Genomic DNA, 14,495 nt, shown 5'->3' with positions numbered 1-14,495 from the left:
GCTTTCACTTATCAAGCTCCTCTCTTGTGGAATCAACTTCCAGTTTTGGTCCATGAGGCTGACACTCTGTCTACTTTTAAGATTAGACTGAAGGCTTTCCTTTTTGATAAATCCTATAATTAGACTTAGGTTTCCTGAATTATTCTTCATTTCTGCTGCTATAGACTTAGACTGCTGGAGGACAAACTGACCACATTTCCTCACTCTGCTGTTGTCTTTAGTCTCTGTCCTCTACATGTTTGTTATAATTACTTTTATCAGTGATGTGTTTTATTTGTCTCTCTTCCAGAGGAAAACACACCTGGACCAGTTCTGTGTTTGTCTGTGTCTCATCCTGTCTCCCAAACCCAGCCAGTCGAGGCAGATGGCCTGAGCCTGTTTCTGGTTCAGCTGGAGGTTTCTTCCTGTTAAAAGGGAGTTTTTCCTCTCCACTGTCACCAGTCTGCTCAGGATGAGAGACTGTGATGAAGAGAAGATTCAACACAATCTGCTGGCTTCTTTAGTTTTTTTTTTTTTTTTGGTGTACAGTGCCCTGAGATGTTTGTTGTGACTTAATAAACTGAATTAAATGGAATTGTGTATTTTCCAGGTGGTAGTTCAATTCTACACCACAATCAAGTAACTAAAATTATGTTCACACTGCAGGTCTTAATTCTGATGTCTTGAATACATTAGATTTTTTGGTGTGGACGATCACATTATATTTTTAAATGAGACTTCCATCAGACTCGTGAAACTCTTCATGGTCCTGATGTGACCTGCATGCACAGAAGATGACGGCACATTGAACTCACTGTTTACAGATGTAGCTAAACATGGACGCTCCTTGTTTGCATGTCGATTCTGAAGCTGTTGTGCAATCAGAGCCGATTAAAAGATTTTCTGACGTGCTTGTTTAGTTCAGTGTTTACATTTTAACCTGCCTCTGGTCGGCTGCTCCGATGCAGCATTTTTTTTGAACAAAAGTACGTGCTAAAAGTAAAGTATAGATCGAGTAACTGTAGGATGTTATGATCAGCGTTTGATGTTACTATCATACTGCATGTTTCTGCAGATTCACAGTCATCCTGAACATGGAAAATTTAAAGAACAAAGACAAAACAACCAGACCTCTGTTCTGTGGACTTACAACATTTAAACATCATGACTCGAGCTCAGTGTCATCCCCACCTCACAGAGCATTCAGGCTGCAGTCACAGTACCACAAACTGAAAAGGCCTGGGTTGGATTTGAAAAAAAATTGTTTTTGTTGCATTGATGAAATATAATATAGATACATGGGTCGCACAGCTGCAAATATATGGACATGGTAGCGTTTGCCTGCAGTGTAGCCTATGTTACCTTCAGTTGTTATGAAAAAGCTGTACGTATCAAAATTAATGCTGAGTCTATTGACTGCTATTGTGAGTTATTTGTACATTAGTTGTTTGTTTAAAAGACTACTTCCAGCTAAATCTGTATGAAATAATTTCATTTTTATTATGTTTAAAAATATTAATTTTAGAAATACATCTAAATAAGCTATTGGTTCAAAATCCTATATTTCATGGGTTATTATTTTAGTTTGTTACAAGAATGTTACTTTTTCTGTTGTTAGATAAAAGGGTGACATTCTCAGGTGTGAGCAGGTGACGAGATGTGCGCTGGAGTTGGAAAAGGAGGTGCGCCCAGGAATGAAGCACAGGTGGAGGTTGTGACAAAAATAAACGCTGACTAATCGACTAATTGAAACAATAATCGCAGAATAGTCAACAATCAAAATAGTCATTAGTTGCAGCTTAACTAGTCTGGTGGAGCTGTGTGTGTGTGTGTGGGGGGGGGGATCATGGGGGACGGGAGCTCAGCTGCAGACTGAGCTCCAGGGAGGAGCTTTGTGTAAGAAGGTGGAGCTTTGTACCAACAATTGTTTAGGCAGCTCCACATGGCTACAGGAGATTCAAGGGTTTCTCAAAGATGCATGAGTGAGTCAAAGCAACACTCTGGGTATGTTTTTGATGAGGGAATGACATTATAATAACACCCCCTTTAAAATATGAAGGGATCTCCTAGTTTAGCTCTTTTGAATAGTTGGTCTGTTCTCACCAGAAGTAGATTTGGTATTTCTTGCTGAGAATCCTCTTATCTTTACGAGCCAGATCAGCGACACACAGGTACTTCTGCATTTAAGAAAAAAAAAACATCCCCAGTTATCAGGAATGGGTGGAAACAACAACAAATGAACATACAAATGTTCCAAATGATTCACTTATCTATATTCTAACTCAGAAGTTGGACTACAAAGACAACTTGTGATTTCCTAATGATGATTTATGTCACGTGAATAGCAGGACCGAGGCATACCTTAGTGCGAACTATGTTTTTGTCTGAGTCGATGTCATCTAATGTGTCATAGTCGTCCTCCTCCACAGAACTCAGAGACTCCTGCCTGCTTCGTGCAACACTGTCCAAAGATCGCTCTGATTGGGCGGAGGAAAGGGAAGAGAAACCTTTTCAGTGACAGCAATTCAATAAACAAACAAAACAAAAAAATCAGAAAATTTGCAGAATGCTTCCCAACTTTCAAAACCGATTTACAGTATTCCAAAGATTGTTGGTTCTTGGATTTTTGCACATTCTGTCTCATCTGGCTTTCAATTTAGAGAAGATCACTGGAGTCTCTTATTTCATCAAGGTGTGATTGAAACTGTGCTGATTGGTTAGAAGCAAATCTGGGGGAATGATTATAGGAAATATGCAACAGAGTGTCACCGATACGGATGGCTATGTGGTGAAGGTGATTTAGGATTGGTCGGCGTTTGAAAGTCTCCTGTCCTATTGAATAAAGACAAACAGAAGAGCTGTGAGGGACGAGGGGAGCTCGCTGACCAACCGTCTGCACGCCTCACCGTGGACAGATGCTGCAGAGAGTCTGAGGCTCATTTCAGTTTACAGAACCGTCTACTTCTCTACATGTTGTCATGCTACAAATACAAACTTCAAAGCATTTTACTGGGATTTTATGTGACAGACCAACATAAAGCAGCACATCTGTATCATTTTCCTTCCACTTTACAATTACACACCACTTTGTGTTAGTCTTTCACAATAGATACTGTGAAGTTTGTAGCTGCAACATGAAAAAAGGGGTGTGAATTCTTGTTTGAAGCATTTCATACCCATGTATCCATAGTTGTCAGTGGACATGACGCTGTCAGTGATGGCCTCCGAGCTCAGGGTGCTGCCGTTGTCCGCTGAACGGAAACAAATTTAGCATTTAATCCAGTTTTTATTCAAATAAAGCCATTACCTGAAGAAAAACATGAGCCATGCTCACCAAATGAGCCATATTCATACGGAGAGGCTGGAGTCTTGCCTGTGGAGACAAATATGCTCGTCTTTATAGAGTCCAAAGGAGTTCACAAGTTTCACACATTCAAACAGGCACTACTACAGACAACACGAAGCCACTTGTGAAGTGTTAGCTGATAAACACACAGATGAGGAACACACACATACAGAGATCTTGTTAGTATTGATGACTGAAGGTTATATTTTTCTTTTAAGATGTTGAATAACTTAGATGTGTAAGGCCTGGTGGAGAAGAGGTTAAATATTTACAAAGATATGTTTAAAGCTGTAATAACTGTCAAAATATGCAGCTTTTCAATGTTTTTGATTTAAATGCACGTATAAGCTATGATAGAAATAGCCGCTAAATACCGTATTTTTCAGACTATAAGCCGCGATTTTTTTCCTGAACTTTGAACCACGTGGCTTATAGTCCGGTGCGGCTTATACATGGATTTTTTCCTTCAGCCACCAGGGGGCTCTCATGCTCCATTTGCTTCAACAACTCACTTCAAAAAAGGAAAGGGAAAAAAAAGAAAAAGAAAAAAGCGATCGCTTCCAGAGCCGACTGTTGTACTAGGAAGCAGCGATTTAAAGATAGTCAATGGCCAAAAACTCATAAAAAGGGGATAAAACAGACATTTTTCACKGTGGAATCTGACTGATAAAAACTTTGGAGCTTAATCCAGGACCAGTTTGTGGATAAACGTCRAGTGAAGAGCCGCAGACTTTTTTTTCCCTCATTGCACTCCCCGGGGAAGGAATCCCATGCAGTGACGTATGCTGGAGTGGGAGGGCTATCCCACCACAGCTTCAGAGCCAGCATTACCCCGGGAAGACAGCGACACAGAAAGCAACACTGAACAGATACCGCTGTGTGACGCAGCTTGTTTAACTCTTACACTGAAGAGGACTTCGATGGTTTCTGTGCGCCGGAGGAAGATGAATGAGACGTTTTGTTGGACCAGAMACTGTTAAAGAAAACTACCAAAATAAGGTCAGTTAAATGAACCGTATTCCTCCGAACTTTAATTCCTAAAGGTTTGCTTTTTATGCTTTGATATTGAATTCACTTTTTTGATGGCAAATTTGGGTGTACTGGTTTTTTTTTTGTTGGGGGTGCGACTTATAGTCCGGTGCGGCTTATTGTCCGAAAAATACGGTAAGCATCATTTACCTCCATGAGCAAAATCAGCCAAGACTTTGTTGCCAGCAGTTACAAATTGTTTGTTTACATTTCAACATTGAGAATAACACCTCAGACAGTCTGGGTGTGCCAAGGACATTAAGCCAGTAAAATGATACCTGGATGTAAACCAAGTTTTTTTTTCTTCTTCTGAAAAGAAATGACCACTAAAAGCTGTAAGGATGAGAGCTGACTGAAGTCAAGTCATTTTGGGGGAGGGAGCTAAATGATGCAGAGCGTTAAATATCATACACAAATTATCTGTGCAGAGCATTCCAAAAGTAATGGGAACATTATTCACTAAATTTAGTTGTAAACAAAGATGAAGAATTTTTGCTGGTTTCTAATGAAAGAAAAACCCTGATGAGTTTAAGTTAAATTAACCCCCAAACAATAGTTTAATAATGCAGACCACATGTACCAAACTCAAGGCCCTCGGGACCACGAGAGCTTCAAAGATATATTAATGTCTTTGAAAAAGCTGCTTTAAAGTCAGCAATAACTAGAAACAATATTTCCCATAATGCATGTTGATTATGTTACCCACAAAACGATCCCACCACAAGGAGGTACACAGGATTCAAAAGTAGACGGCAAAATTCAATGTGTAAAATCTCTATTTTGCTGCATTTTTGCTGCAGCCCAGTTATACTGGTAATTTCCCACTTATAAGTCATATTTAAACTGAAAATGTCCCTCCAGTGGGAATTCCATGTGGGAATGTAGGAGAATTTAAGATGGCAGCTAGTCACCACAATAACAGTAAGTAAAACTCTCTGACTTTTACTTTTAATAGTACTTCTGTATTATTTATTTCACATTTAGTCAGTTGTACTTTTCAGTGTTTATATAAAGGACGTGTAAAAACGCTGTTTCTATGCATGAAATACCACATAGAGCTCAGTTACTGTTTGTTAGCGCTGCTCAGCCGTAGCAGTGAGACAAGGAATGTGATGTTTTATGTTTAGTTTATGTTAAATCTGAAATGTTAAAGTCAATTACAACTGGCCCTTTGAGGGCCACCATAATACTTTTGTGGCCCTCGGTGCAGATGAGTTTGACACCGCTGATGTAGACGTATTAGAAGTTAGAATTGTTTCAAATTGAAAACATTGAGAAACTGCATATTTCGACATCTATTAAGGCCTTAAAGTTGCTGACAATGTGCTTCAACTTTTCTGTAAGTACTGGCTCAACCTAGCCTGGTAAAAACCAGCCCCTTGTCCTAGGCTTTGCTTCATACAGAGGCTCGGGAGCCTCAACTATTGAGATGCGATTTCTTGCTGGAGGAGTGGACTCTGTTGAAGTTTAAAATGATTGGACAGATTTTACCCAGTCACTAACATTTGTCCGTGGTGTACGTAGTGCGTCAGCTAGACGGATTGGCCCGGTTGAAATTCTACCTCGTCTCTGGGAGAAATCCCAGACGGAGCAGTGAAACTAGAATTGAGTGGAACTGCATAGGAAGGCAAAGAGCAGGCTAGGCTCGACCTGTACTGCACCCAAACGGGTCTTTATCTCATATCCTTATTGGTTCAGTGCTGTGAAACCCAAGTCCTGGAACAGAGTTACGTTCATGTTTGTGCACAGTCAACAAAGCACAGCATCTAACAGAGCGCTGTTTGTCCTCTCTTCTACAGAGCTGCAGTTCTTTAACTCCAGAGAGTGTAAGTGTGCAAACTACTGCATGCAGAGAGCATCTGAAACAAGCACAACAGTGTGAGAACGAGCAGCACAAGAGGAGGAACTGTGTCGTTATACCGTCGCTGTTCTTTCCAAGAAGAGAGGCTGAACCGCGCATTTAGCATGAGGGAGAGAGGGTCAAAGATACACAATCAGTAAACACAAACATCTAAAGCTTCATACATCAACAGAGAGGATAGTATGTTGATCTGTAACATCTAATTTAGGTAAACAATTATCGTTCCTCTCTGTAAAATGATGCGCACAGTTCAGTGAGTCTACAGCAGTTGGCCTACCTGTCTCAGCAGGCGACATGTCAGCAGGAACCTGAAACATCTCTCTCCTCTTCATTCTGTAAAAAAAAACAACAAAAAGAGGAAAATGAAGCGAGGTCAGTCCTCGTTAAACTGCAGCTTTATAGTTTTTATTTAGACATCTTAATATTTACAGATTATCAGTCTGAACACTGAGAACTTCCTCATCCACCTCCAAAATCAAGAGGGAAGAGTGTAGGGCTGCCATAATTAGTCGACGACTAATTTAATAATTGATTACTCTTTTTTTACTTTGTTTTTCTCTCCAAACTGCTTTGACACCTTCCACTGCCACGTCTGCCTTTCTGTCCTTGACACACATGCACAGTAGTGGTAACTGGGGTAGGCCGTGGACGTCACAAGACATTATACAGACAGGCTCTGGTATCATGGCTACCCAGCAACAGAGCTCAAAAGTGTGGGATCATTTTAAGAAAATGAAAGAGAAACCTGTGCAATATCTGCAGAGCAGAACTTGTCTTCCACAGCAATTATTTTTAGTTAGCATATAGCTAAAATCTAACGATGGTTATATAATAGCAGCTGCATTCTGACACAATAAGCTGTATGTTTTATATTCAATTAACGTATGATCCAATTAGTCGACTAATCTTAAAAAATAATCTGTGATTAGTCGACTATAAAAATAATTGTTTGTGGAAGTCCTAGAAGAGTGTGTCTGTCAGCAAAATATCTCATGAAATGAATTTTAATGAAACTCACAGTGAAGATGGACTGGATGTACATCAAGTCAGTCTAATTTAAGATACATTAAATACATATGAACATTAGCAAACCTAAACATGACTATTATCCAGTCGGTTTTCCAATAATTACTTAACCCCCAACATTTAAAGAAAACAGCTGAAACACTTATCAACGTAAGATGATCTAAGTCTAAAACTCTGACACAAAAGACGGCAGGTAATATGCCTTATTTTAAAGGGATCCATGATTAGTTGTAACATTAGACTTTATTGATAAACATATGTTTTAACGTAAAACAAAGACTGTAAAAATACTGTAAGATGTTCAGTTTTTATCATTTTAAAACTAAATGTTCAAAAATATATATTACACGGATGGGACCATTTTATTTACACGCAAAGCATTCTGGGTAAATGATGATGTGGATAGATCCTCAGTGCGAGGCTGCTAGCAAGCTATATCCACCCTGAAGGTTAATCTTGGACAATATCTGATGATTGACTCTTTTAAATGAAACCAGAGAGCGTTGACAGAGAGGAGAAGGTAGAAATGACTCAGCCTGGAACTGAAAATATGGATGGAGGACCTCAGTTTAGCTTGTTAGTTTGTCGCGCTAGCATCGAGCTAATACATATAACGCAATATAGCATCAGCGCTAGTATGAAGGCTAACAGGCTAAGCTGAGGTTCTTCTTCCATGAAGCAGCTCTGTTGTCCTCAATCCATATTTTCAGTTCCAGGCTGAGTCATTTCTACCTTCTCCTCTCTGTCAACGCTCTCTGGTTTCATTTCAAAGAGTCGATCATCAGATATTGTCCAACAATAACCTTCAGGGTGGATATAGATCACTCACACAGAGGATCTATCCACCGTCATCATTTACCCAGAATGCTTTGCGTGTAAATAAAATGGCTCCATCCGTTTTAAAATATATTTTTAAAAATTTTCAAAACCAAACAGCCTACAGTATTTTTACAGTCTTTATTTTACAGTTAAAATATATGTTTATCAAATAAAGTCTAATGTTACAACTAATCAGGGATCCCTTTAAAGAATTCTAGACCTTTAGTTGTGTTTCTGGCTTACACTAAAATATTTTCCATCTTTTTAAGTAAACCATATAAAGATCCTTTGGATGTTAACAGCTTGTCTCACTGCTCTGTTTGTCATCTTCCAACACTTCCTGTCTGTTCTGCTCTTTGGTTGCTACAGACGATTTATTAGCAGAAACCTGCAGATGTGTTTCTACCAAAAAACTGAACCTAAAAGCCCTGTTTTTATTTTTTCCACACAATGGTTATAAAGATAGGTTCAGCCTCGAATATTTTGCAGTCCTGCTGTGGTTTTAGATTAAAAAAAATAAGTTGTTTAAATATGTCTAAAAGTGAAATGCATCTCCTTATGGAGTCAGGGCTGCAGGGGGTCAGAGTCACAGTTTTGTTTTTAATTAGCTTTTTCTTCTCATTTATTCTGAAGCACCAGTCACCTTTGGGCAGCTTGTTGTGTTTTCTCAGCTTTATTCTTTTCTCAATGTTTTAAAAAACAATAACATCTGTTCCTGCAGTGCAATATGAAATTACCACAATTTATACATTTTAATGAGATTAAATGTGATGAAAACAAATAAAAAAGACAAAAGTACTTATTTAAAAAAGAGAGAGAAAGGGCCTGGAAAGGAAAAAAAAAAAAACACCTTAAAAAGCCATTCATGTGGTCAAAGTGCAGCTTTTGTCATGAGATCATCAACAGTTTCTTTGTTCACGAAAAAGACTTTAGACAACAAAATAAACATGGAGATAATAACGATTATTAAAAACCAGGCACCACAAGACAGATTTGATTATATATTCAAAACTGCTTCCTCAATAAAACTAACTGGAAGATGAAGCAAATACGTTTTCTGTTAAGGTCCTGTCACTCTGCAACACTTTCTTATGGCAAAACTACTCATAGTTTACATATAATTGTTGGCATTACAGTATGTATTTTTCCAAAAGAAGCTTCCAGTGATTTGTTTGATTCTATTTCAGCACAGACATCTTCAGTGTTGGACAAAATTTTCAGGATTTAAGAAATTTTACAAACATAATGTCTAACCGAGAACAAATCCATTGCAATAATCTGGAGCAATTCTTCCAGTTTCTTCCATCGAACAGTGTTCTGATATTTACTGTTATATATGATTGTCCCCTTCTTATCACTGTTCTGGTTCCTTTTTTCCCTTTCTTTTGTTTTACATTTTTATGTTCTTATCTTCTTTTTCGATTTTTTAAGAGTGAAAAACTAATGTCTCTTTTAGATCAGTTTTCCTACCTTGTGTTGTGTGACTGAAGAAGCTGGCAACTTTGTCCTAACCTTATTTGTTATTGCTTTTAAATGCTTGTTGTGTGTTTGCGTGTCTGTGTGCATGGTCATTTTGCCTTGTTCATATTAACTTGTTTTTTGCCTTCTGATATGAAATGTGCTACACAAATAAATTTCCCTCACCTTATCAGGTGTCTAAAATGTTGTAGTGTGAAAGGGTCTTTCATTTCTGGACATGAACAAAGCAGTGAAGCAAAAACGTTACCTCTTGTTTTCTATGCAGGTAACCAGCAGGGTCAGCAGGTAGAACGAGAAGAAGATGCCCAGACAGAACAGCATCCCGATCACGTACTTCTCAGCTGTGGAAACAAGATATCAAAAATTATAACAATGTTTTTGTTTTTTTGCCAATCCATCCATCCATCCATCTATCTATGAGCTCCCTATAAGCAGGGAGGCACAGACATCTCTTTCCACAGACACCTCTTCCAGCTCTTCTGGAAACACTTCATTGCACTCCGACCAGTTAAGAGAACAATGAAAATCAAAAATGCATTCACATGTATAACAAAAATTTGACGTCACAGGCACTTTAAAATAGAGAAACAACCATGGTTAGTTTAGTGACCAAGGACAGTCTCTTTTTTGAGATGGGAAATCCTTAAAAAATCAGACCACAACTCCACCAATCAGGTAACAGGTTGAAGAGTCAAGACAGAAAAGTTTTCCTCACAAACTCAAATACTTGTGTCAGATAAATAAACATCAGAGGTAAACGACCAGCCTCTGTGCTGATGCCTGACTATTATTAACATGTTATATTTAAATAAGTAGCTCACAGTTGATGGCAGGGGAGACCATCACATCGAGAACCTTGGTCCGGTTCCCGGCGTCGATCAGCTCATCGGGTTGCAGGGGGTAAAAGCGCAGTGGGCCGCCACACGCCTCGTCCTCCGTTTTTACAACTACCACCACGTAGAAACTGTTGCTGGGGTAATCCTTCCTCTGGATTAGAGGAAGAAGCACATGAAGATATGAGATGTTTGTGTGATTGTGTCGTCTATATTCAAATATGCGCTGTGCTTTGTCACGAGGCTTTGCATAATGTGTTTCAGCACAGTGCACACATCCAAGCACAGGAAAAATAAAAATACCTGAACAGTGATGGCCCCTTTTTTTGTCATCGTCTGGTACATCCCAATGAAGGCCACGTTGTTGTCAAGATCATAGACAGGGCACTGTGGAGGGACAAAGGAAATTGATAAAAACTGATTATTCTTTTTATAACATTTAAAATATTTGAAGGAGTGGTAGTTCATATAGTTCTGGAAATACAGTATTTATCTAACAAGGAACAGAAATACATGATTTAAAGAATAAAGGCATAAAGGCAATGAACTGAAATGTTCCCCCTGCTCTCTGCTTCCTGTCGAGCTGTGTACCTGGATATCCTGGACTGACATAACAGAGCAGGGGAAGCTCATGTCCGAGTTGACCTTGACGATGACAGTATCCACTCCATCTGGGAAGACGTACTTAAAGAACTGGGAGGAAAAAACAGAGCAGAGGACAACAGGAAGAACAACAGTGTTGGATTACAATAACGTGGTTGTAGTTCGACCCAAATATGACAACATTAAAAACTGTCTACACTCAAACCTCACAAGCAAAACTTCTAACCCCGCTAGTTTGAAAATGCAACAACTAACAACAGAAGCCAGAAAAGAAAAAAGCAACAACAACAAGCCGACGTCGACCAATATGAGCGTTTTATGACCAGTCAAGGCAACCAATGGCTGATTTACAGAGCAATGTGTTTTGGTTAATATATAAATAAACATACATCATGTATAAATAAAGATATATTTAACAAAACTTGAAATACATGAACAGCCATGCTTAAAGTAAACTAAATTGTGGGCTCCAGTGAGTAGTTGCAGCAGCAGCTGCTGGCAACTTTTTAAAAAATTGGCAATTAGTCATTCCTGTACATAATAAATTACCAAGGAAAGTGAGGATGCAGCTACAACCACCTTATTGTAGTCTAATATTTATGGTATTTTTATGAGAAGGCTCTTCTATGTATCATTTTATGTGCAAAAGCTCTTCTAAGGGTTGTTAAATAGAGGTGAACTGAGTGCCGATTCCAATTTTGTCCGATACTGAATTTATTAAAATAATTGACACGTTTATGTTTAAGGTCAAAATTCAACATTCCAATCTTATTTTATTGAAAAATGTTGAACGATATCTTTAAAACAATACAAGCATGTTTTAACAAGCAAAAGGGGACGATGGCTGATTTTCAGTCCTTTGTGGAGGTAGATAAGATCACTGGATAAGATTGGCTTCTCATTTAAGTAAGCAGATCAGGGCACCCCTACTGTTAAATGTCCATATTTTAAAATAAAGCAGTTATTATTTATCCCATAAATGCATGTTCCTTACAAATGTGGCAACATTTAAAAAGGTAAATTAAGTCTTTCCAACAGAATAAGATTTATCGCAAAGACACTTTGTTACAACAAAAAATGATCTAGCAAACACATTTCCTTAAGTTTGGATTTGGCCAAAACAAAAATAAATATACTGATGTTTCATATTAGCCATCGACCTCACTGATTGCTAAAAAACAGCATCAGTCACAGAAAAATTCGTATTGGTCAACCACTACTGCAGGTGTGTCCAATCCTGGTCCTCGAGGGCCTCTATCCTGCATGTTTTAAAGATTCCTCTGCTCCAGCACACCTGATTTGAACGAGTGGCTGATTAACAGGCTTCTGCAGAACTTGAAGGGTTCAAACAATCATTGAATCAGGTGTGCTGGAGCAGGAAAACGGCCCTCAAGGACCAGGATTGGACACCTCTGGTCTAGTGCCAAGTTCACATTGCTGAGGCTTCATTTAGCAACAAACCAGAACGAAAAAGGTCATTTCTCAATAAAAAAAATATAAAAAAAGTCATAGTTTGCCTCACAAACGACTCCTAAGTTTCCCCATTCTGTTGCTGCCTCAGGAAGTCATGGCTCCGTCAATTACAAGAAAAAGACATTCTTGGTTTCACTTTCCACCTTTTGCAAAACTCTGTGTTTTTCCATCAAACCGTGGGAATGTGGAAGTAGTCTGTGTTGTTTTTTTGTTGACAGCACATATTTTGGTATAACACGGCAAAAATAACCAGACTTTTCCACAAAACAAACAGAAAAAAACAGCACAATGAAATGAATGCAGACCAACTGTTTCAAACATCTTTAAAAGAAGCAAAAGCTGCAGAAGGACACACATTAAATGCTGTCCACTGCCTTTAATACAAGAGTTTTTAAGCTAAAATCATCCGTTGCTGATAAAGGACAGGTTTATCTCACTGCACAGCAAAAACAGGAGTGTTAAAATTTCAGCGTTAAACTTTTGGGTGTTGATTTAACTCCCTCTAGTGTTATTTTAACACTTTCTGAGTAAACTGACTCCCAGTGTTGGTGTTGTCACAGTGTTGATTTCCTCAGTGTTGTCTCAACACTGGACACTGTTAAATAAGCTCCACCCACAACTTAACAGTGTTGTTAAATGACACCATGCAGTGTTGAAAGCAGTATTCTGAAAAGCCCCGCCCTCTTCCACCTCATGTCAGACAGACCAGCTTTTACCCAGCATTCCTTGCTGAGAAATCTTACAGAAATGATGTTTTTGCTTGTTTATGACTATTAAAGACGTTCATCAGAGTAAAAATTAGTTGTTCTGGTTAGTTCTCTTGTTCACTTTGATCAAGTTGTTCAACTTTAAGTTTACGTTTTTGGCCAAAAATCAACACCATGAGTGAGAGGTTTGTCCTGGTGTGTGAAGGGTGATGCCATTACACTTTTCTACTAATTACTGAGAGTTTGATATTAACTCTGAGTGTTAAATTTACACTCTCAAATGTATGGTGTATTGACACCTTGTGATGTCTGTTAACATTACCAACACCATAATTTCCTTTGTTAATAATAATAATAATACAATGGCGTTAATTTTAACACTTTATTTTAACACTGGTGAAATGTTAATATGACACCCAGTATTGTTGAATATTAAACACAGCTTGGTGTTAGATTAACAAAAAAAAATGGGTGTAAAAATTTAACACTTTCACAAATGTTATTTTAACACCAGCAAGTGTGGACACATACTTTGTTGGTGTTGAAATTAACACTGTGGGTGTTAAATTAACACTGGCATTTTTGCTGTGAAAACCTTGTCAATAATAAGTGTAAAACTCTAAAGACGTGATTGTGCTCTGTGTATGTCTTGAGGATGACTCTGAGTTACTACCACACCAAATTTAGCCCAGTATCTGTAAACCTGACAACCTTCAGAGCCAAGCGGGTGATGAAGAATCTACGAATTGAAAAACTCCTCAAGTCCCACCTTCCTGTTTGCATTTTGTACTTTCCTCACCCTCCACCACCACGCTGTCTGCTGTGTATATTTGTGGAACAACACAATCTACACACTGTGGTTGATTTACCTGAGGCTGGGACGGTGATGCAGTGAAGGTGAATGTCTTGTCTGTCCTGTAATCAGGCAGAAGACAACTCGTCAGCCATGGCAGTAAAAACGTTCAGCACATGACAACACATCAAGCGGTGAATGATTAAAAGGCCTCTGTGTTATCAGGAGCACTCACTGCAGGGTGAAGCTCTCCACGCGGCTGACCCGGAGCAGGTAGTTTGTACCCTGGCTCGACAGGGTAGACACGTCGACAAAGAAGTACTGGGTCTCGGAGGCGGCCCGTGTTGGAGGTTGGCACAATGTTCGAGCGATGTGTTTGTACGGGTACTTCCTCTGGTAGCTGTGAGAGAAACAAGAAAACTGATGCTGATAAACTGCGAGAAAAATAAACACACCTTATTCTCCCAATCAATTAATTTAGGCCACATGTGTCAAACACTAGGCCCGCGGGACTCCCCTGAGGCCCGCCAGGGGGGTACCCCCCCCC

At 38.9% G+C, this 14,495-nt stretch overlaps 1 protein-coding gene across 1 annotated transcript in view; it reads right to left on the bottom strand.

The window, feature by feature from the left end:
- sidt2 (SID1 transmembrane family, member 2) overlaps nt 1-14,495 on the bottom strand; it is a gene marked incomplete at its 3' end in the record, with an annotated part of 34,376 nt that overhangs the window by 15,007 nt on the left and 4,874 nt on the right. Inside the window, 12 exon segments of the mRNA XM_014026018.1 lie at nt 2,083-2,156; nt 2,341-2,456; nt 3,156-3,230; nt 3,314-3,352; nt 6,275-6,301; nt 6,493-6,548; nt 9,787-9,880; nt 10,361-10,526; nt 10,676-10,759; nt 10,964-11,065; nt 14,025-14,070; nt 14,184-14,348. Coding sequence (XP_013881472.1) covers nt 2,083-2,156; nt 2,341-2,456; nt 3,156-3,230; nt 3,314-3,352; nt 6,275-6,301; nt 6,493-6,548; nt 9,787-9,880; nt 10,361-10,526; nt 10,676-10,759; nt 10,964-11,065; nt 14,025-14,070; nt 14,184-14,348 — 1,044 coding nt within the window.

Source organism: Austrofundulus limnaeus, unplaced genomic scaffold (assembly GCF_001266775.1).
Source record: "Austrofundulus limnaeus strain Quisiro unplaced genomic scaffold, Austrofundulus_limnaeus-1.0 Scaffold518, whole genome shotgun sequence".
Lineage (NCBI taxonomy): Eukaryota > Metazoa > Chordata > Actinopteri > Cyprinodontiformes > Rivulidae > Austrofundulus > Austrofundulus limnaeus.
Note: the sequence above shows the minus strand (reverse complement) of the source record. Positions and strands in the feature narration are given on the sequence as shown.